Source organism: Podarcis raffonei, chromosome 4 (assembly GCF_027172205.1).
Source record: "Podarcis raffonei isolate rPodRaf1 chromosome 4, rPodRaf1.pri, whole genome shotgun sequence".
In the NCBI taxonomy this organism is placed as follows: domain Eukaryota; kingdom Metazoa; phylum Chordata; class Lepidosauria; order Squamata; family Lacertidae; genus Podarcis; species Podarcis raffonei.
The window spans coordinates 9,332,670-9,355,737 of NC_070605.1; the positions used below are offsets into that span (position 1 = coordinate 9,332,670).

General features: G+C 47.0%; 1 protein-coding gene across 4 annotated transcripts in view; it reads left to right on the top strand.

Moving 5' to 3' along the window:
- FCHSD2 (FCH and double SH3 domains 2) overlaps positions 1 to 23,068 on the top strand; it is a 376,100-nt gene that overhangs the window by 150,962 nt on the left and 202,070 nt on the right. Inside the window, exons 14-20 of one of the 4 annotated variants that reach the window (XM_053385393.1) lie at positions 1,013 to 1,147; positions 3,346 to 3,429; positions 3,597 to 3,774; positions 5,396 to 5,616; positions 8,714 to 8,843; positions 10,459 to 10,550; positions 12,353 to 12,930. In XM_053385393.1, the coding sequence (XP_053241368.1) occupies positions 1,013 to 1,147; positions 3,346 to 3,429; positions 3,597 to 3,774; positions 5,396 to 5,616; positions 8,714 to 8,843; positions 10,459 to 10,550; positions 12,353 to 12,433 (921 nt within the window). In that variant the 3' untranslated portion in view covers positions 12,434 to 12,930. Of the gene's footprint in view, positions 1 to 1,012; positions 1,148 to 3,345; positions 3,430 to 3,596; positions 3,775 to 5,395; positions 5,617 to 8,713; positions 8,844 to 10,458; positions 10,551 to 12,352; positions 12,931 to 23,068 lie in introns of those variants that run through there. The other 3 variants (XM_053385394.1, XM_053385391.1, XM_053385392.1) reach the window with 3 other exon arrangements.

Here is a 23,068-nt window from a genome sequence, read left to right on the forward strand (position 1 = left end):
CTCTCGCTCTCCAGGCTTCAGCGAAAGTGACGCGTAGCCTCCGGAGCGCCAAGGAGCCTAAATTCGCTCCATAGGACACACACACATTTCCCCTTTTTGCAGGGGGGAAAGTGCATCATATAGAGCGAAAAATACGGTAATGCTTTTCTCCATGGATGGTCAAACTGAGACATGGCAGGTACTGCAAGCGACTCGGGGCTTCCAAACAGGAGGTGGAAGATTCATGTGCGTGGCCGTCGGAGAGGTTTGCCATCCACAAAGTAGCGCGGCTGCTTCTGTACGTAGAAGAGGGAAGGAGAGAGACACACAGAGTGAATTTCCTTAGGAGGGAAGGAACACACAGGCCAACTTGTCGGTCACTTCCTAACTCATTCAAGGAGAAGGCGTACAAGGCAATTCACACCTTTTTGATTTGGTGCCTTTTTTTCATAACTGACTTCACAGCTGGGATAATATCCAAGGTAGAATGAAATTGTTTGGGCAGCAGTGGTGCCTAAACAGCGTCTTGGCAAATAATGTTGTTATCTCAACAGCTCAGTCCCCTTGCTGCCTTTGCTTTTGGATCCTCACTTGGCAAGTGTCCTGCTGGTGTTCCCTTTAGGTTGTAGGTATAATTGTGGGATGCGGGTGGCGCTGTAGGTTAAACCACAGAGCCTAGGACTTGCCAATCAGAAGGTCGGCGGTTCGAATCCCCGCGACGGGATGAGCTCCTGTTTTTCGGTCCCAGCTCCTGCCAACCTAGCAGTTCGAAAGCACGTCAAAGTGCAAGTAGATAAATAGGTACCGCTCCGGTGGGAAGGTAAACGGTGTTTCCGTGCGCTGCTCTGGTTCGCCAGAAGCGGCTTAGTCCTGCTGGCCACATGACCCGGAAGCTGTACGCCGGCTCCCTCGGCCAATAAAGCGAGATGAGCGCCGCAACCCCAGAGTCGGCCACGACTGGACCTAATGGTCAGGGGTCCCTTTACCTTATAATTGTGACAGGTTTTTCCTCTTCCAATCTCTCTCCTATTAGCTAAATGTTGACATGGAAAAGGAAGAAGGGGAAGAGCTAGAGGATGGCATGGATGCTTTCGATGACAGCAGCTCCAGTCCTTCTGGTACGCTCAGAAACTACCCGTTGACCTGCAAGGTTGTTTACTCATACAAGGTATGTAAAAGGGCGGGATCTTGTTGTGAGTCGAGGACCCGCCACCCGCATAATAATAATAATAATAATAATTTATCATTTATACCCCGCCCATCTGGCTGGGTTGCCCCAGCCACTCTGGGCGGCTTCCAACAAAACACTAAAATACAATAACCTATTAAACATTAAAAGCTTCCCTAAACAGGGCTTCCTTCAGATGTCTTCTAAAAGTTTGGTAGTTGTTTTTCTCTTTGACATCTGGTGGGAGGGCATTCCACAGGCCGGGCGCCACTACCGAGAAGGCCCTCTGCCTGGTTCCCTGTAACTTGGCTTCTCGCAGCGAGGGAACCGCCAAAAGGCCCTCGGTGCTGGACCTCAGTGTCCGGGCAGAACGATGGAAGTGGAGACGCTCCTTCAGGTATACTGGACCGCATAGGATTATAATAAGACACAAAGACACATTATTTTTGGTTAATGGGCAAAATAAGGCCACAACTTTATTGGTTACAGCATGTGAGTAGTATTGGCTTAGGCACTGGATAAAACAGCAATACATGACTCCACCCCACTCAGCAGGGTGTCATTTCAGGGTTAACAACCAGTGGGAGGAGCTTGTTGATGCAAATACAACTGGAAGCTTCCCCATGACATCACCGGGGGTCGTGCCATGGCCCTGGCCACCTGCAGGGCATCGGACAGGATCCACGACCACCGGATTCCTTTAACGGAATACCCAAAAGAGGAGGCGTAGATTATGGGCATACGCAATCCTCCAACACAGTACACATATTCCAATGCCTAACCACCCAAACCAGAAAGTTGTGGCATGTTGCTACGAGGTAGGCGAAAAAACCAAGAGGCTGGTGCCAATTTGCCAAATGGATTAAAAAGTCCTACCAGTTCCCTTGGGCAACCAACTGAAGTCCATAGCAAGGTCAGTCCGCAGAGGAAACTGACCTAAATAAAGGGAGGGTGGGAGATCCGATGCAAGCAGGAACAGACTGGGGACAGAGCGCTGCCGCGGCTGCTTAAATGCAGCTAACCCCGCCCACCAGCCAGCCCTATTGGCCGGCTGAAGGGCATGGTCGTGGCAGCAGGGCAAATCAGAAGCAGGGAGCCGAATACGCCTCCCTGCTGCTGCGGGAAGCTGCTTCCACTCACAACCCCTCCCCTCCGGGAAGAGGAGAGGCCTTGCTAAGCAAACCATCATACCAACTTTGACATCAATGGAGCCTCAGCTGTGTTCAAAATCAGAGCATCCTTAGTAGACCTCAGTGTGAAGCACTAGGTTTCGGTTAGAATGAATGCTCTGCGTTTGGAGGAAGGGACTGTTTTGCACCGGCTCTGGCCCCTTTCAGAGGAGCAGCTCCTGAATTTCCCAAAGAGATTTCCAAAAGTGGGGAAAGCGATAGTTATTTTTTGGTTCTCCGCTATAGAGAATGAGGAACACAGGGCTTCATTTTATAGCACGGCTTCAAATCCAGAGCACATATTGAGGCAGAGGGAGCAGAGAGCGGCATATAAACAGATCAGATTTTTAAAAAATCATTTTTATTTGATTTTACTAATATAAAATTATAACAATCCAAATGCATATCCATATATAGAGATTACTCTGAATCTCACGACTCCCCACCCCCTTCCATGGGTCCTATTATCAACATTTACAACTGCATATTATTCCATACTCTATATTTTATGTCAATCCAAATTATCCATGGTATCTGTTACATTACAAGTGAAATTAAAATCCTGCTAATGCTTCCATCTGCTTGCAGTGGTCTCCTAGATATGTTATAAATTTTCCCCATCCCTTTTTAAAGTTTTTGTCCTCTTGGTTCCTGAGTTTTCCAGTCAGCGTTGCCATTTCAGCATAGTCCATCAGCTTAGCTTGCCATTCCTCTCTGGTAGGACCTTCCATCTCTAGCAGATTTTTTTTTTTTAATGACCAGGTTACAAATACAAGGTGAATTTGGGGGGGCATGCACATCCTGAGGAAATAAGTCTCTAGGAAGCGTGATAATTAACTGCACCTGGTTAATATGGGAGAAGGTACTCTTTCAGTTGTGAATAGATTTCAAGACATTGCTTGACTGCTGCTTCAACCAGGGAGTGGCATCCTTGATCCTTCCCCTGCTACGATTGACCCATTACAAGTTGCGTTTTCCTGAGCCTTAGTATCTCTATGCCAAGATATTTATCGCTCTTCTTCACCACAGGCTTCCCAGCGAGACGAGTTAACCATTGAGGAACATGAAGTTTTGGAAGTTATTGAAGATGGAGATATGGAAGATTGGGTAAAGGTATCATTTTGCTTTTCCTGTCGTTGTGGCATGTTGAAAGGGCCGTGGCGGGTGGTCGGTTGCCCCTTTTTTAACGGAAAAAGAAGACAGAAAGGTGTATATATATATATGCTCCTCCATCCATTTGCCCCCTTCTCTTAAGCCTTTCATTTTCTCAACTCTTGCAGGCACGGAATAAGTCTGGCCACGTGGGCTACGTCCCAGAGAAGTACCTGCAGTTCCCAACTTCCAACAGTCTCCTGAGCATGTTGCAATCACTGGCGGCATTGGACAGTCGGTCTCACACTTCTAGTAATTCAACGGAAGCCGAGCTGGTCTCAGGGAGCCTCAATGGAGACTCCAGCGGTGAGTGCTAGCAACTTCTGGTGTTTTGCGATGAGCTCCAGTCCTTCAGGTGGCGAACGTTTATTCCATAAGTTTTGAGTCGCACTCTTTTACTACTCAAAGACAGCTTGCAGATTGATTAAAACACGCCATAGATAAATGGAAGCAATGTTTAAGAACAAATTCGTTTGCTGAAAGATAAGTGGTACACAACACTATCAAACCTATAGTTACGTAAATCCAACTGACAATGACGCCCACAATGTAACTGGCTGTGTTTAACTATCTGAATTCTTCATACGTCATATAAACATACCTCTTTTCACATTATCAAATTAAGTAGAAGCAATTAAAGACCAACAGTTAAACAGGAAATACAAATAGATCAGTTCTTATATACGTAATGTCCAAATAGAAGCTTTTTTGTGTTCCACGTATGTCTTTACAAGTACAAGTGTCAGACGTGACAACTTTAAGGAACAGTACTTGCAGAAAATGAACTTTTTCTTTATAATGTTCCACATATGCCTTTGCAAAGTATAGTTGCATACAGCCGAGCATACTATGCTGAAGAAACCCAGCAGGGTGAAACAAGGTATTATTCCGGGAATCCTTGTCTTAAGTTCTTTCGTCTGATACCTGCATACAGCAACTATATTTTGCAAAGGCATATGTGAAGATCTTTCGTATCTTTTGTCTGATACCTGCATACAGCAACTGCATACAACAACTATATTTTGCAAAGGCCCAGCCAGTTACATTGTGGGTGTTATTGAAAGATAAATGGTAGCCCAGATGATCCGTAAACCTCTCCCACAAGCACCACTATTGTCCAGCTTTTGTCACCGGCGGAAAACTTGCCTGTTTAATATACGACTCCAAACTGATTGTTTTAGCCTGCTGCTTGAATATTTTTGTTGTATTCTATAACCCGTTCTGGGATCATAAACTAACGAAGGGCAGGATAGAAATTGAAGTACAGTGGTACCCCTGGTTACATACTTAATTCGTTCCAGAGGTCCGTTCTTAACCTGAAGCACCACTTTAGCTAATGGGGCCTCCCGCTGCCGCCGCCGGAGCATGATTTCTGTTCTCATCCTGCAGCAAAGTTCTTAACCCGAGGTACTATTTCTGGGTTAGCGGAGTCCGTAACCTGAAGTATATGTAACCTGAAGCATATGTAACCCGAGGTACCACTGTAGTAAGTAAATAACAAAACGGGCACATTCAGCCACTTACAACACTGCTTTTTACATATGACCCCCCCCCCCAAAGTCGTACAGTGGTACCGCGGGTTAAGTACTTAATTCGTTCTGGAGATCTGTTCTTAACCTGAAACTGTTCTTAACCTGAAGCACCATTTTACGTAATGGGGGTCTCCTGCTGGTGCCGCGCCGCCGGAGCACGATTTCTGTTCTCATCCTGCAGCAAAGTTCTTAACCCGAGGTACTATTTCTGGGTTAGCGGAGTCTGTAACCTGAAGCATATGTAACCCGAGGTACCACTGTATAGCTGTGCTGGGAAAAGCTCCAGGAGCCACCCTTAGGATTCCAGCAGAAACTGATCTAGGAAGCACATTCAGCCAAAATACGTTTCAAACCTTGTCAAATTCTAATATCATATTTGCCATTTTTCCCCCCAGTATGTTTTGTAAAAGCACTTTATGATTACGAGGGGCAGACAGACGACGAACTGTCCTTCCCGGAGGGAGCGATAATCCGGATCTTGAACAAAGAAAACCAGGACGACGATGGCTTCTGGGAAGGGGAGTTCAACGGATGTGTTGGGGTCTTCCCATCCGTGCTAGTAGAAGAGCTAACCGCCTCGGAAAATGGAGAGATTCAGTGCGTTGTGGATGCTCAGGTATGGGAAGAATGGGCATGCATGGGACTGGACAAAGGCTTGGTCAGCCACAATGTAATCAGCAATTGCCACATTTCCCCTGTTTCACTAGACAGTTGTGCTTTTCAGAGAGTGCCCCTAACGCTGCAACAAAGGCAGGCAAGTATCTGGGAGCTAATCTCTTCCTCTCACAGCTCAGGAGCCTGGTGGCATACCGCTTTAACACTGGCAAGCTTTGATTGCTGGATTTGTCGAAAAGGTCTGCTTGCAGCATTCTGCACAATGACACGTCCAGCAGAGGTGTAATATTTGAAAGAAGCTCCACCTACATGTGTGCGTCACCATCGGGGGAACAGAGGTGCACAGCCAAAGCAGCAGGGTTCAGTCCCGTTCGTCTTGGCAAGTTGCAAAGCTCTTCCTGATTCCAGAAAGATCCTGCATGGAAATCCCTCTCCTAAAACAAAAGTTCCTCCCTGCCTCCACTCATTTTAGCAGGGGATCCCATGTAAACCTGTTTCTGAACCCCTGCTAAAAAGGGGGGGGGATCTTCATTTTAACAGGTGATACCAATGCAAATGTTCTGTAAGCCACCCAGAGTGGCTGGAAAAACCCAGCCAGATGTGTGGGGTATATATAATAAAATTGTTGTTGTTGTTAATAACAACAACAACAATACCGTCCTGTAATAGGAAGTGGTTTGTATCAGAATTGCCTGCTAAAAATGGGGGAGGGGCTTTGTTTTAGCATTGGGTTGCGAGGTGCTTTGAAATCCTGAATGTCATTGTGACATCAAGTGATGGACAGATGGGCAGCTCCCTCCGCCAATCAAATTTGGCCTGTGAAGCCAGCCCCGATGAAAATCTGGCCTGTGGAGCCAAAAAGGTTTCCCATAGCTGCTCTACAAGGACGAGACCACATTGTGGGCCAACAGAACAAGTAAGGATCACTTATTTCAGTACCTCTGTGCTCCTTAGTTTTTGTAAGTGCTCATCAAAACCCTGGGATCCCTTTGTGGAAGTTGTAACAGCCACCTGATCCTAACTTTCCCCCTATGATTCGGGGCAGTAGCTGCTTGTGAGATCTTTAAATGCCAGCGTAAATGGGAGGTTTTTGGAGAATTGCAAATGAGAAGGCCCCAGCCCTCAGCTTTCTTTGCCCGAGTCCATTTAATATTAATCGTGCTTCGAACATTGGCAAAGGTTAACAGCAGATGTTGCACAAAGAATGAAAGGAGTGGTGAGGGGCAAAAAGGAAATAAGAGGCAGAAGAAGGAAGTTCCCCGTCTCCTTCCTGTAATTAATCTCTGTGTGGTACATTGAGAGATCAAACAGAGCTTGGCAGCAGGAGAATTGCCAGTTCTAGCCTAGTGTGTTCATTTCTGAAAAATGTGCCTTCATTTTGGGGTAGTGAGTCAACTTTTTATTGTTGAACTTGCTTCCTTGCTTTCTTTTACATTAAAAACCTCTTTCCTTTGTTTGTTTGTTGCCTCCTCTTTCTCCAAGGAGCGAAGGGTGATGCATGTGGGGCTATTCCTGTGTGGCGGCATGGGCTGAAAACACACCCAGTGAACTTTGTGGCCTTTATCTTTTACACCACTTCGACTGCTTTGCACTACGAAGCAGCCTGTGCATTTGTTTTTTTAAAAAAAAAGAATAGTCAAGCTGGGATTCGAACTCGGGTCTCCGCTTTAGCACACTTGATTCTGTAAACCACACACGTGGCAAATGCGTGCTTTTGGCCACTTGCATCTTTCAGTTACACGCCACGGAACTGGACTTGGCTGCAACTCCATGCTGCATTTACACACACGAGGGCACACACTCATTTGATACTGCTTAATTGGTGGAGAAGTCTGTAGCCCAGAGCTCTGTGGGTTGTCTGGTACACAGGGAGATTTTAATGAGCAAGGAGCTTTGGGGGAAGCTCTGCAAATGCCGTGCAGATGTGCCCATGAAACTATCTCCAGCTGTGGAGTTATCTCCCTCAGAAGGTCTACATGAACCCTCCTGGCCTCCCTAAAATTGTTTTATTCCGTTCTGCTTTTTAGTGTAGATTTTTCTAGCTTGATATTTTATATCTCTGCTGTTTCTAAGTATTTTTCGCTCTAAGTATTTTTCGCACCTGACCATAGACGCACCTAGTTTTTAGAGGGGGAAAGCAAGAAAAAAAATATTCTGCGCAGAGCATGTAAGTGGCTCTCGCTTTTCTTGCTTTAAACCCTTCCGTCCCTCCTCCTGCTTCGCTGAGAAGCCAGCAGAGCAAGCTGCGCAGCTCTTGCTGAAGCCAGCAGAGCAAGAGCGATAGCTGTGCAGCGCCTCTTCTGCTGGCTTCCCAACAAAGTGGGATGAGGGACGAAAGGGAGCCCTTACAAGGGAGTGCTGAGCAGAGCCTGTCAGTGGCTCTTGCTGGCTTTTCTGGGAGGTGTGGGAAGGGACAGAGGGCAGGCCGTCAGTCCCTTCTCCCACCTCAGGGAAAAGCCCCACACTCCGCATGGCTCTTTAAAGGGAGTGCGGCTCTTGGGGGCTTTTCCCCGAGGTGGGAGAAGGGACTGACGGGCTGCCCTCCTCAGGGAAAAGCCCCGAAGATCTCCACGCGGCTCTTTAAAGGGAGCGCTGAGCAGAGCCTCCCGCCTGCATTCGCTCCATAAGACGCACACACATTTCCCCTTACCTTTTAGGAGGGGGAAAGTGCGCCTTATGGGGCAAAAAAAATGGTAATCTCAATTTCAGTGTCTTGCTTTTAAATTTGTTTTCAGTGCATTGGTTTTTTAAAAAAAAAAAACGTTATGCTTTCGTTTACATAATGCGTGTCTGCCTTTCTTCCTTTTTTTCCTGTGAAGCCAAAAGCAGCTTACAAAGTAATCCTTTTAACTTGTTGTTTGCTCACCTTGAATCACTGTGACAAATCGGTCTTGGATATAGTATTCATAAATAAGAAAACATTTTTGCCAGTTGCAGAATTACGGTGAATGAATGAATGCTTCTATTCCTGTCGTTTGAAGTGGTTTGTTAAGATAACCCTGAAAAGAGCCTACTATGCAGGCGCGACTCTTTGTAGGCAGAAACTACCCGGTTTACTTTGTCGCAGCTCTTCCTACTGTTTATTCCTTGCATTGCAGGTATCTCCATCTCCAGCACCCCAGAATTCTCTGGCGCCACTGCCGCTCTACGACCAGCCTCCAACCAGTCCTTTCCACAGCCCTGATAAGAGAAGCTCCCAGTATTTCCCAAGGTCTCCAACGACAAATGGTAAGAGAGATCATAGAATCCTAGAGTTGGAAGAGACCACAAGGGCCATCGAGTCCAACCCCCTGCCAAGCAGGAAACACCATCAGAGCACTCCTGACATATGGTTGTCAAGCCTCTGCTTAAAGACCTCCAAAGAAGGAGACTCCACCACACTCCTTGGCAGCAAATTCCACTGTCAAACAGCTCTTACTGTCAGGAAGTTCTTCCTAATGTTTAGGTGGAATCTTCTTTCTTGTAGTTTGGATCCATTGCTCCGTGTCCGCTTCTCTGGAGCAGCAGAAAACAACCTTTCTCCCTCCTCTATGTGACATCCTTTTATATATTTGAACATGGCTATCATATCACCCCTTAGCCTCCTCTTCTCCAGGCTAAACATGGCCAGCTCCCTTAGCCGTTCCTCATAAGGCATCGTTTCCAGGCCTTTGACCATTTTGGTTGCCCTCCTCTGGACACGTTCCAGTTTGTCAGTGTCCTTCTTGAACTGTGGTGCCCAGAACTGGACACAGTACTCCAGGTGAGGTCTGACCAGAGCAGAATACAGTGGCACTATTACTTCCCTTGATCTAGATGCTATACTCCTATTGATGAAAGCTCTAGCGCTAAGATGAGAGCCTGGGTGTCTCTGTGTACCCTGCACGAGAGAATAGCCAAATTTTGTAAAGTGATGGAGCAGGTTTACTGTAAGATTGTAGCAAGGAGCAATGCAAACCACTGGGGTTTGCCCTTCTGACTTTTCAAAGTCCTGCAATCAGTCACTTACACTATATAATGCCATGTACCAGGAGCTGGGGCAGCAGCGGCGGTGGATAACCAGAAAATAAAGACTCTCAGAATGTTAAATTTTGAATGAGGTGTTGTTCTCTTACGTGGCCACACAGAAAACACACATCCCTGAAGTTCATGAATCTCCATTGCAAAAGAAAAATGTCTCCCCAAAATTAATGTTTTTACACAAGGCTTGAGTTCTCCACTCAGTATATGTCAGTGGTGCAGCCTATGTGACCGATTTCGTCTAGAAGCAAATATTGTCAGGGACTGGCTGGACGAGGAGGAATGGTGGGAGAAGAGGAAGGCTCAGAGGCCAGGGAGTGGTGGTGGTGGGGACACTGAAGACAGGTCAGAGTTTGAAGGGAGGGGGGCAGAATGGTTGGGTGCTGAACAAGCAACAGGCTGGAGTGAGAGAGAGGAAGAAGAGGCAGAAAGCACTGCAGACGCAGGACAGGCAGCTTAGGAGGAGGTGGGGGCTGAGGCTGCAACAGATTTACAAGAGCCGGCCAGTCCTACTGTATTTGGCTCCCATCTTCCCTTGTCTACAAGGGCACAGAGTGCTTTGTGTGGAGCAGAGCAAAGACAACCGAGTCCCTTCCCAGCGGAGTTTAAGACTGCTGGGAAAACAGCCGGACGGGGAGGTGACTAAGGGAGAAGTGGGAGCCACAGATCGTCAGTTCTGGCAGCTGCTTTACAGGGGCCAGTCTTGCCCGTAGGTTTATCTGTTTGTATTCTGTTTCCTTGAATAAAGGATCAGCTTTACTGCTCGTCTCTGTGCTGACCTGCAGCTGCACCAGTCCTGACATACGTTTGTTTTTGTTTTGTTTCCCTCCCCACCCCCCACCAATTTCAGAAAACAGCTACCCTGCAAACTCTCCTGGATTCTCTCAGCCACCACGACCTCTTCCCGAAAGCACTTCGTATGGCAAACTGAGACCAGTAAGTATTACAAACACACCGCAGAGCTGTTGTTGCTTTGATTCCTGTGGGGTAAAGTCAACAGCTTAACTGCACTGGGTCCAAACACAAACTAGATTAGAAACAGTCTGCTGCACACTGCACCTTTGGGCAGAACTTTGTCATTACATTTCATTGGTGGCCAGCCTGAGATACGGTTGCCATGGGTAGCTGTGTCTTCTTGGATAAGAGGCTTGTAAGCTTGGTTGTGGCACCTGTTCTCCTCTCTTCCTCTACTTCCTGCTCCCCAGTACAGTAGACCAGAGAAAAAGGTTGCCCTGAGCAATGCCAGCAGCCATGGTGGTGGCAGCAAAAGCAGTGGCCAGCATTGGCACACAGTCCTGGCAACGAGGCTGCTGTCCTAGAGATAGAAGATGCAGCGAGAAGATGCCAGGCTAATTGTCGTGGTGCCAGTCCCATGACTCCGTGGGGCTCAGGAACCTTGCAAGATTTTTGAGTGCTGGCAGGGAGCATGTGCAGGAAGTGGTATATAATGACAGGACCATGTTCTTCCTGCCCCCCTCCCCCATCAAGGCTGTGCTGGAGCAGTCAAGCAGATCCCAGGGGTGAGAGTAGAAGAGGAGTTTGGTAGCGGATCACCCTCTTTCCACGATGTGATGCTGAAGGCGTCCATCTTTCACACCCCAAAGGTGGAAGGCTTTAGATGCATGAAGAACCTAAGAAGAGCCACGCTAAGCCAGACCACAAATCTAGCTAGCCCAACACTCTCTTTCCAACAGGGGTTGGCTGCCTGCTTGCATAAAAGCCCCTTACTAAGGCATAGCAGCAGTAGTCCTGTTGCTGTGGCCACAGCATCTCATGTTCAGAAGCAGACTGAATAGATGGAGGCTCCATTTAGCTCTCCCGGCACGATAGGCAAAGCATCTCATAACTTTACCCTTGATTTGTGGCACCCTTCACCACCTCTGCTGTAAATAAGGAAGTACACCACCAGTAAAATAGGGAGATAGCCACAAAGATCTTTGCTGAGCACCCCAACCAGTGGCAGCTTGTGGTGGAGGGAGCTACTAGCCGTGATGGCTGGGTTCTGCCTCCGCGATTGGAGGCAGCGATGCTTCTGAATACACGTTGCTGGAAACCACAGGAGGGGAGAAGAGAGTGCTTGTGCTTGCCTTCTTGCTGGTTTTCCACAGGCACCTGGTCGGCCACTGTGAGAGCAGGATGCTGGTCTAGGTGGGCCATAACACCGGTCTTGAAAGACCTTCATTGGCTCCCAGTACGTTTCCGAGCACAATTCAAAGTGTTGGTGCTGACCTTTAAAGCCCTAAATGGCCTCAGCCCAGTAGACCTGAAGGAGCGTCTCCACCCCCATCGTTCTGCCCGGACACTGAGGTCCAGCTCTGAGGCCCTTCTGGCGGTTCCCTCACTGCGAGAAGTGAGGTTACAGAGAACTAGGCTGAGAGGGCCTTCTCGGTGGTGGCGCCCACCCTGTGGAACGCCCTCCCATCAGATGTCAAAGAGATAAACAGCTACCTGACATTTAGAAAGCATTTGAAGGCAGCCCTGTTTAGGGAAGTTTTTAATGTGTGACACTCTGGTGTATTTTTAATCTTTGTTGGAAGCCACCCAGAGTGGCTGGAGAAACCCAGCCAGATGTGCAGGGTACAAATAATAAATTATTATTATTATTATTATTATTATTATTATTATTATTATTATTATTATTATTCAGCAGGCTCTTCTGTTGTTAAACTGCATGCATGAGGACCATGGTTGGCTCTGCGCTCAGGTTGGTTTCTCATGCTCTGTTTTGACTGTTTCAGGTGCGCGCTGCCCCTCCCCCTCCCACGCAGCATCGCAGGCCGACAGAGAAGATTGAGGATGTTGAAATCACCTTGGTGTGACCAGCGGGGACGAATTGCGCAGTAGTGCTACAATCAAGGCCAAATGTTGGCAATGTTTGGTCAGCTCTCATTCTTGGGCACCTTTGCATGATGATGATGATGATGATGATGGAAGAGACTTTTTTTTAAAAGACTTGAGGAGAAGCGGGAGGATTCTCCGGGGCCGTGGACGTGGCGGTGGCCCCTTCTTCCCACGGTCATTAATATTTTGTGCCTTTTAATTTGTTGCTGTTTGGTTCCACTTTATATATCTGCCATCCTTACTCCTTTAGCACAAAAAGCAAGCAGAGGAACGCCTTTGCAGCTGAAAAGCTGGCCGTCTCAGTTCCCGGCGGAGGCTTCTGGGAGCTCCCCATTCCGTGCCGCTTACAGCCGGTCTACAGATCGCAGCTTCCCTTGCGGCAACCGTTCTGCAGGTTGACTCTTCCCCGTAACTGCTGCAGCGTGTAGCACCACGAGTTAAGGTCCCCTTCCTCGTCGCATCAGACACCTTGAGACCTCTTGACGAGGGAAATGGGGGCGATTTTAAGCGGTGCTTGCAGGCCGCGGCAGGAACGGAAAGTCACCGCAGGAATACATTTCTGCAAGGCGGAAGCAGGGCATGTAGACCAGCCCATAGTCTTGCATACATAAACCATGTGCATTAGTACAGTATATTACTGTTGCCATAGGAATGTGTCAAAAAAAAATTCTTTTTCCTATTCAAGTAGCGTTACTTATCTGATTAGGTTTATTAATCAGAATGTATGGGACAGAGGAGGGGATGCACACAAGTGTAAGTTAAAGAAGAGGCTGGCTCCTCTCTCTCCCCCCCCCCCCTCTCTCTTTCTCTCCCCTGCCCCGAACAAAAGATGAAACAAACAAAAAAAACCATCCCAATCCTACAACTAAAGAAAAGCACTGCAGATCCTATTGGGGTTAATTACTTCCACGCGCACCTCTTTTCGTAATTAACCGCGAAACCCCAGCGCTGAATGTTCCTTTTGTATTGATATTTATGCGGTGCATTTAGTAATAGAGTATCTACTACTACAGAAATGCTGACTTAGTAGCAACGACATGTTTTTCTTAGGGTAAAACTGAATAAGCAGGATTCTCATCGTAGAGCTGGAGCTAGCTGTTCATTTCCTCTTTGAGAGGGTTCCCCACCCACCCACCCAAATCCACCACCCTCCCTCCTTTTGTACTTGTGCCTCTCCTTGCTGTGTAGTTCGCTCTCTTGACATTAGCAGTATATTTTGGACACTGGAACATCCGGCTAGAGTGAAGAAGTTTTCAATGTTTAGAAATATTGACGTGTGGTGTCTAGCTTTAGCTTTGGGTAGTGCTAGCTCAGAATGCCGCGCGAAGCCCAACGGCCAGCCTCAGACCCAGGGGGCAGCGGTGGTGGCGGCTGGAGACGGACAGTCCTTTGATTTCTCCTGACCCCCAACGGCGTTGAAAGAGGCACAAGGGCGCCGTTGCCGCCTCCTGCCTGCAGCACTCGTTTTGCTTGTCCAGCTATCGCCTCTGTTCCAAAAGGCTTTCGAATAATCTCCCCACCCCCAGCCAGCTCTGCAAAAACCCTGCTTGGCAGAGGAAATGGCACCGGGTCAAAATAAATCAACAACAAGGCCTCCGTCTTGCCTCTCTCTCTCTCTCCGCACTTGGGACTAGGGGAATAGCAACCATGCCCTCCCCGAATGAAGCTCAAAAAGCCATCCCTGGGGTCTTGCCAGCTCCGTCGCCCCACTTTTGAGGGCGGAGAACGGAAAGTAGATGTTCTTGAGGGGTGGCGCAGCAGAGAGGCCCCTTCCAAACCCCGGTTTCTCTGAGCGAAAGCCGCTTGCGACTTTTGAGAGAGGCAGTCGTTTTGTAGTTGAAGATGAATAACAGTCAAATAAGGGGGAGGAAATGTATTTTGGGTGGAATTAGTCCCTGAGGGGCAATACTCAAGAGGGAAAAGAAGGGGCAACCATTTGAATCAAATTCCGTCCCAAGTTGTTTCCAACCAAAGGGCTGGAATATATATTTTTTTAAAAACCACCTACAGAAATGTTCTCGGAGCTGAAACGACAGTCCTGTCGAAAGAGCTCTTGTATGTTCATTCTCCAACCAACCACACCGGCCCCCTGCAAAGCGAATAAAACCTAGAATCCGTTTCCGCACTTTGTTGCCTAATGGAGTACATCTTCCTTTTTTTTCCTCCTCTTTTAATTCCGTGGCTGCATTTCGTGAAACCATTTGACGAGACTTTCATCTTAAAACTTTGCACAAATAATCTTGGCTGGGTCTCTGGACATATGACTGTTTTTGCCAATTTTTTATTTCCCTTTCGTTTGGTTGGCCTGAGCAAGGGAAGAGCTGTTTGAAGCCTAATAGCGCCTTCGGCAGCAATTGCCAAATATCTGGCAGATTTCCTGTGAAGAATTTTGGGGGGAGGGGGGTTTCAGGGGGGTGCTAATTCTGTCCTGTTGATCTGTTTGAGGTCTTTTAAAAAAATGTTTATCAAACTTATTCTTAAGTTTTTTTTAAAAACAACAACAACACAAATCCAATTTTTTAAAGAGCTGTACTGCATACATTTTAAAATGCTTCATGAAAAACGTTGCCAATAATATCAACATGTTCCATTTGGTTGGCCAGTCTCCCCGCATATTTTTTTGTGTGTGTTACCCAGACTCTCAAAATTCAGAAAGTGTTATTTAAAAAATAAAAAAAATCTTCTTAGTTATATTTTAAAAATATTTTCTGTAAGAGCTGCTAATTTTTATTTAAAAAATAAAAGTTGTAAAAATACACCTCCTTTTTAAACTTCATACAGGGCATGCAATAGAACATATCACTGTGTACACCGACAGTACACTTGAAAGCAGAACTTTGAATGCTTTCTTTATATTGGCTGTAAAACTTTGTATTTATTATGTATAAAATGTTGAATAATAAAAAGTGGCTTTAAATCATGGGGTGTGGCTTAGTGCATATTGAATGCTGAGGCGTTGCCTTTCATCAAGCTTGAACAAGTGGGGCACTTTTATATAGGGATTTAGGGTAGCGCTGTGGGTTAAACCACAGAGCCTAGGACTTGCTGATCAGAAGGTCGGCGGTTCGAATCCCTGCGACGGGGTGAGCTCCCGTTTCTCGGTCCCTGCTCCTGCCAACCTAGCAGTTCGAAAGCAAGCCAGTGCAAGTAGATAAATAGGTACCGCTCCGGCGGGAAGGTAAACGGCGTTTCTGTGCGCTGCTCTGGTTCACCAGTAGCGGCTTAGTCATGCTGGCCACATGACCCGGAAGCTGTATGCCAGCTCCCTCGGCCAATAAAGCGAGATGAGCACCGTAACCCCAGAGTCGGCCACGACTGGACCTAATGGTCAGGGGGTCCCTTTACCTTTACCTATAAACCTGAATGTCTGCAGGTGTCTTACCCTGAATCGGACCTTTGGCCCATCTCAGTTCAGTATTGCCTTGACTGATCGGCATTGGCTCTCCAGGGTCTTGGGCAGAGGCTTTCAGGGTGACTTACAGATCAATACGATCAAGAATCGTAGAGGCGGGAAGCATCTTGAGGTCATCTAGTAAAAAAACAAAACCCTCAACCAAAGCAATGTCCAGTTCTTCCACTTCAACATCCATACATTTCAAAATCACACACACACACGCTTGTTTGATATACATCCTAAATATTACAATGCTCATAGAATTTTAGAAAGGACGCGGGTGGCTCCGTGGGTTAAACCACACAGCCTAGGACTTGCCGATCGGAGGGTTGGCAGTTCGAATCCCCACGACGGAGTGAGCTCCCGTTGCTCGGTCCCTGCTCCTGTCAACCAAGCAGTTTAAAAGCACACCAGTGCAAGTAGATCAATAGGTACTGCTCTGGCGGGAAGGTAAATGGCGTTTCCATGCGCTGCTCTGGTTTCGCCAGAAGCAGCTTAGCCATGCTGGCCACATGACCCAGAAAAACTTTCTGTGGACAAACGCCGGCTCCCTCGGCCAATAAAGCGAGATGAGCACTGCAACCCCAGAGTTGGCCACGACTGGACCTAATGATCAGGGGTCCCTTTACCTTTAGAAATTTAGAGTTGGAAGGGACCCCCCAAGGGTTCAATCCTAAAAAAAGCTCAACAACTTCAATCCTAAAAAAAAGTCAGTAACTTTGGTTGGCCCTCATGGCCCTTCATTTCATCAGATCTGGCCCTCTTTGAAAAAAGTTTGGACACCACTGATATTAGTCCAACCCCCTGCAATGCAGGAATCTCAGCTAGAGCATCTGCCCCCTCTCCATCTATCATGGATGCTTTAGCTGAGATTCCTGCCTTGCAGGGGGTTCGATCTATGCATACGTCCTTTCCTCATACGCTGGTGTCCAGCGACCCACATCCAGTGGAGCTGTGGGCCCGCTATTAGCAGTAGCAGAGTACCAGCAAAGAAGCGAGGCAGTAGGTACTGGGCATTGTGACAGCTTCTTTATTTACAAGCAGATCAAAACAACAAATCCAGTGTGAGCAGCAGCTTCACGCGTCCTCTGTCCGAAAGCAGAAAGCAAAAAGAGTACAAAAGCACATAGAACGGAAGTACAGTGTCTGAGTTCCGTTCCCACACGCCTGTCACTGTGGAATGTAAATAGTGGATCACTAGATCCAAAAGCAATGAGAGGTATTGCAGTCCTTGAGCTTTATAAGTCAAAACCAACACTTAATTGGGCCCAGAAACTAATGGTAGCCAGTGCAGTCGGACCAGGATCAGTGTCATAGGCTAGGACCCTCTTGCTCCGATGAGCAACCTGGCCGCTGAATTCTGCACTAGTTTGATGTGCTCCCTCCTTGAGCACTTTTGCCTGGCTGGGATGTGCGCTTGAACTCTGGCCATGCGTCCTAGTTGCCTAGATGGAGGCAGGCAGGGGGATGTATTCAAAAAGGACAGAACTTTTTTCATGTATGCTACAACAGCAGCAAGAATACTCATTGCAAAGTATTGGAAGACGCAAGATTTACCCACTCTGGAAGAATGGCAGATGAAACTGATCGACTGTATGGGATTGGCAGAAATGACGAGCAGAATCTGTGACCAGGGAGAAGAGTCGGCAGAAGAAGATTGGAAAAAATTTAAGGACTACTTACAGAAATATTGCAAAATTAAGGAATGTTAAATGATGTTGGATTGAAATTGTGTGGTTTCTAGCTGTAATGATATAAAGGAACATGGATGGGGAAAAAAGGAAAATAAGGTGATGATATAAGCTGTAATGCTTTAAGTTAGGGATTTGCTGAACAAATAACCTGAAATGGAATACAAGAAGGGGAGGTATGAGGAGGTCAGAGAAATTTGTTATTGAAAAGTATGTTTTTTGAACTATATGTTTTTTTTAAATCTTTTTGTTTGTTTTTTGTTTGTATAAAAAATTGGAAACTCTAATAAATATCTTTTAAAAAAAAAATCAAAAAGGAACCTGTCGTACGAGAACAAAATGTCATGCTCATTTCCACGTCCACTTTTGCCTCTGGCCCCTCCGACTGCTGGCGCACGGCCCTCGGAAGGTTATGTGCCCTCGGGGATGAAAAAGGTTGCCCGCCCCGTAGGTTTTCCTTTATTCAGCAAAACACACCAAGCACATGCCTGGGGGAATCAATGATAGCAACCGTTTCCTTCCAATGGCTCTCAGTGCCACCTAAAACAGCACATTTAAGTGAGCGAGGTACCAGCCAAAGAGACCATTTAAAATACAGGTTAAAATACAATTTAAAATGCAGCCTCATTTTAATAGTAGCCCATAGATAAAAACCACAAGGAGAGGGAAACATAAGGGTCAGACTGAGTCCAAACCAAAGGCCAGGTGGAACAGCTCTGTCTTGCAGGCCCTGTGGAAAGATGTCAAGTCCCGCAGGGCCCTGGTCTCTTGTGACGGAGCATTCCACCAAGTCGGGGCCAGTACTGAAAAGGCTCTGGCCCTAGTTGAGACCAATCTAACCACCTTGCGACCTGGGACCTCCAAAATGTTGTCATTTGTGGACCTTAAGATCATCCGTGGGGCATACCAGAAGAGGCGGTCCCGTAGGTACGTGGGTCCTAGTCCGCATAGGGCTTTAAAGGTTAAAACCAGCACCTTAAACCTGATCCTGTACTCCACCGGGAGCCAGTGCAGTTGGTAAAGCACTGGATGAATGTGATCCCGCGGCAAAGACCCCGTAAGGAGCCTTGCTGCGGCATTCTGCACCCGCAGGAGTTTCTGGGTCAGTCTCAAGGGCAGCCCCACGTAGAGCGAGTTACAATAATCAAGCCTGGAGGTGACTGTCACGTGGATCACTGTGGCCAGATCAGGGCACTGGAAGATGTGGCAGATGAGCTGCTTTTCCTGAGTGTTAAGAATTGTGCAGTGTGGAAACTGGCAAAATTGGGTATAAATCTTCCAGGCCGCTGCAAGCTGACTGTGTGAGCGAAAGAGAGAGATCTCTGCCTGTTATCTACACAGCAGGAACCGGGAGATGCTGAAGATGTGTTTGCAAAGGTGAACTGCTCCTACCTGTCCCCAGCATTAAACCCAGAGGAACTGGGATTATAAAACTGATTGAAGGCTCTGACCAGAATGTGAACGAGCCTCTGCATTGCAGGAAAGGAGGAAGGGAGAAGAGGAACCATTTTTACGGACGGATGGAAAGGGAAATGCACGCCGAGGAAACTAGGAGTCCTTGAGTCAGGGGTTGCTATGTGCAAATGAAACAAACAAACAAAAAAAAGCTGCCTGCAGAGAATCATCCGAGTTGGAAGGGGCCCTCCAGAGGTCATCTTGACCAACCCCCTGCGACGCAGGAATTGCAGCTGAGTTTCTGAACGGGACCCCAACAGATCCACTTTGGTTAACGTGAGTCCATCCCAGAGGATAACTTGTAAGCTGCACAATATTTCCCCCTGAAAGTCAATGATGAGGAAGACCAACCCATTTCCCACGCCGGTGGGGGGGGGACGGATGGGGGGGCCGATTCTGCAAGTCACCACTGAAAAGGCCCTTTGGAATGGCTTTCAACCCTTCAATAAGAAAACTAAGACAAAAGAACAACCCTGCAGGTAGAAAGCCAGCAGTGGTGTGGGCTCCCCCCTCCCCCGGTGTTTTGCACTCGCTGCAATAATAATAATAATATTATAATTTATTATTTATACCCCACCCATCTGGCTGGGCTTCCCCAGCCACTCTGGGTTGCTTCCAACAAGGATTAAAAATACATCAAAATGTCACACATTAAAAACTTCCCTAAAAAGGGCTGCCTTCAGGTGTCTTCTAAATGTCAGGTAGTTGTTTTTCTCTTTGACATCTGCTGGGAGGGCGTTCCACAGGGCGGGTGCCACTACCGAGAAGACCCTCAGCCTGGTTCCCTGTAACCTCACTTCTTGCAGCGGGGGAACCGCCAGAAGACCCTCGGAGCTGGACCTCAGTGTCCAGGCTGGACAATGGGGGTGGAGATGCTGCTTCAGGTCTACTGGGCCTTTGAGGCCATTTAGGGCTTTCAAGGTCAGCACCAACACTTTGAATTGTGCTTGGAAATGTTCTGGGAGCCAAGGTAGGTCTCTCAGGACTGGTGTTATATGGTCTCGGCAGCCACTCCCAGTCACCAGTCTAGCTGCCGCATTCTGGATTAGTGGTAGTTTCCAGGTCACCTTCAAAGGTAGCCCCACGCAGAGTGCATTGCAAACACAAACCCAGACTTCTTTTATATATATATATATATATTATTAAGGATTTTAGGACTGCCAAAAGGCTTTCACACCTCCTGATCTTAACCCCCGAGAGTGTCTGTAGGGAAGAAGGTGGTCTCTCAGATATGTGGGGCCTGATCCAATCTTCCTGGGTGCAAACATAAAGCACCTAGCAGAGGTATTCGCTTCATAGGGAATTCCCTAGCAGAAATAATAATAATAATAATAATAATAATAATAATAATAATAATAATATTTATCTATTATTTATACCACGCCCATCTGGGCTTCCCCAGCCGCTCTGGGCGGCTTCTAACAAAATATTAAAATACAGTTATGCATCAAGCCTTAAAAGCTTCCCTAAACAGGACTGCCTTCAGATGTCTTCTAAAAGTCTGGTGGTTGTTCTTTTTGACATCTGGTGGGAGGGTGCCACTACAAATAGATCAGTTCTTATACAGTGGTACCTCAGGTTACAGACGCTTCAGGTTACAGACTCCTCTAACCCAGAAATAGTACCTCAGCTTAAGAACTTTGCTTCAGGATGAGAACAGAAATCGTGCTCCGGCGGCACGGTGGCAGCAGGAGGCCCCATTAGCTAAAGTGGTGCTTCAGGTTAAGAACAGTTTCAGGTTAAGAACGGACCTCCAGAATGAATTAAGTTCTTAACCTGAGGTACTACTGTATATATATGGGGGCACCAAAATATTTTAAGTGCTGTGCGCCTCTAAAGGTTTAATCCAGCCCTAGCAGGTGGAAATGAGGCATCTCCATGAGGGATAGGACAAAGGACCCAGATGATGAGAACCAGTGGGAACACCGATTTCTTCTCACTGATGTGGCCCCTCTATGTTTGGGGCCCAATACAATTGCCCCCATTATATCCCTCCCATACACAAAGGCCTTCTGCTTCCATAAACAGATTGTTCATAGAACTGTAGACCTGGAACGGACCCCAATAGTCATCTAGTTAATGGGTAGGCAAACTAAGGCCCAGGGGCCGGATCCAGCCCAATCGCCTTCTAAATCCAGCCCGCGGACGGTCCAGGAATCAGCATGTTTTTACATGAGTAGAATGTGTCCTTTTATTGAAAATGCATCTCCGGGTTATTTGTGGGGCCTGCCTGGTGTTTTTACATGAGTAGAATGTGTGCTTTTATTGAAAATGCATCTCTGGGTTATTTGTGGGGCACAGGAATTTGTTCATTTCCCCTCCCAAAAAAATATAGTCCAGCCCCCCACAAGGTCTGAGGGACAGTGGACCGGCCCCCTGCCGAAAAAGTTTGCTGACCCCTGCTCTAGTTAGCACTGTTGAATGGTTTCTTTAAATGTAAAGGTTCATCATTGTTCCACCCGATGTGTATGTCTTTAAGGGGCCAGAGCAAAATAACGAGACCCAGTTTTACAGCTGTGAAACATAGCAGGTGCTGCTGAGTTGTATTGATTAAGCTGTGTCAGCAATTGGGTGTAGTATATAAGGAGCAGCACCTAGTTCTCCCATTACCCTGGGGGATGGGTTGGTGGTTGGGTCAGGTTTGTTGTTGATGTATTTAGAATCATAGAGCTGGAAGAGACCACAAGGGCCATCGAGTCCAACCCCCTGCCAAGCAGGAAACACCATCAGAGCACTCCTGACATATGGTTGTCAAGCCTCTGCTTAAAGACCTCCAAAGAAGGAGACTCCACCACACTCCTTGGCAGCAAATTCCACTGTTAAACAGCTCTGTCAGGAAGTTCTTCCTAATGTTTAGGTGGAATCTTCTTTCTTGTAGTTTGGAACCATTGCTCCGTGTCCGCTTCTCTGGAGCAGCAGAAAACAACCTTTCTCCCTCCTCTATGTGACATCCTTTTATATATTTGAACATGGCTATCATATCACCCCTTAACCTCCTCTTCTCCTCTTAACCTCTTCACCAAAATATTTTAAGTGCTGTGCGCCTCTAAAGGTTTAATCCAGCCCTAGCAGGTGGAAATGAGGCATCTGCATGAGGGGTAGGACAAAGGACCCAGATGATGAGAACCAGTGGGAACACCGATTTCTTCTCATTGATGTGGCCCCTCTATGTTTGGGGCCCAATACAATTGCCCCCATTATATCCCTCCCATACGCAAAGGCCTTCTGATTCCATAAACAGATTGTTCATAGAACTGTAGACCTTCTTTCTTGTAGTTTGGATCCATTGCTCTGTGTCCGCTTCTCTGGAGCAGCAGAAAACAACCTTTCTCCCTCCTCTATGTGACATCCTTTTATATATTTGAACATGGCTATCATATCACCCCTTAACCTCCTCTTCTCCAGGCTAAACATGCCCAGCTCCCTTAGCCGTTCCTCATAAGGCATCGTTTCCAGGCCTTTGACCATTTTGGTTGCCCTCCTCTGGACACGTTCCAGTTTGTCAGTGTCCTTCTTGAACTGTGGTGCCCAGAACTGGACACAGTACTCCAGGTGAGGAGTGTATAAGGAGTTTTTGTTTTTGTAATTAAAACCTTGTTTAAGTTATTTTTGAGTCCCTTTCTAATGCGTGGTCTCCCCAGCAAGCTCTCTGCAACGTTACTATACTGCAATTAGCCAGCAAGCACAACCCCTTGCGAGGCAAGAATTTCAACATTCAGCCCCCCATCCAAAGTGAAACCATACAGGACACTGCTTAGCTCTGCAAATGTGCTAGCAGTTTTATTCCTGCACCACCCCTCAGCAGTTTGAACTTTGTTAAACTTCAGTAGGAACAGAGCAGCGATGTGCAGACACACATTTTTAGCCGATTAGGGAGAATTTGCGCTAATTAATCAAGGGGGAAGGAGCGGAGGAGGAGGCATCTAGGACTAACTGCAAGCCTTAACAAGTATTAATTGCTTCTTCTAAAATCTTCTGAACTGGCCAGGTAAAAATCAATGGCAAGGATCCAATTAAAAAATTGTTCTGAGCCCGAGGATTAATTTCATTCTGAGGCATCAAGTGTATTGAAT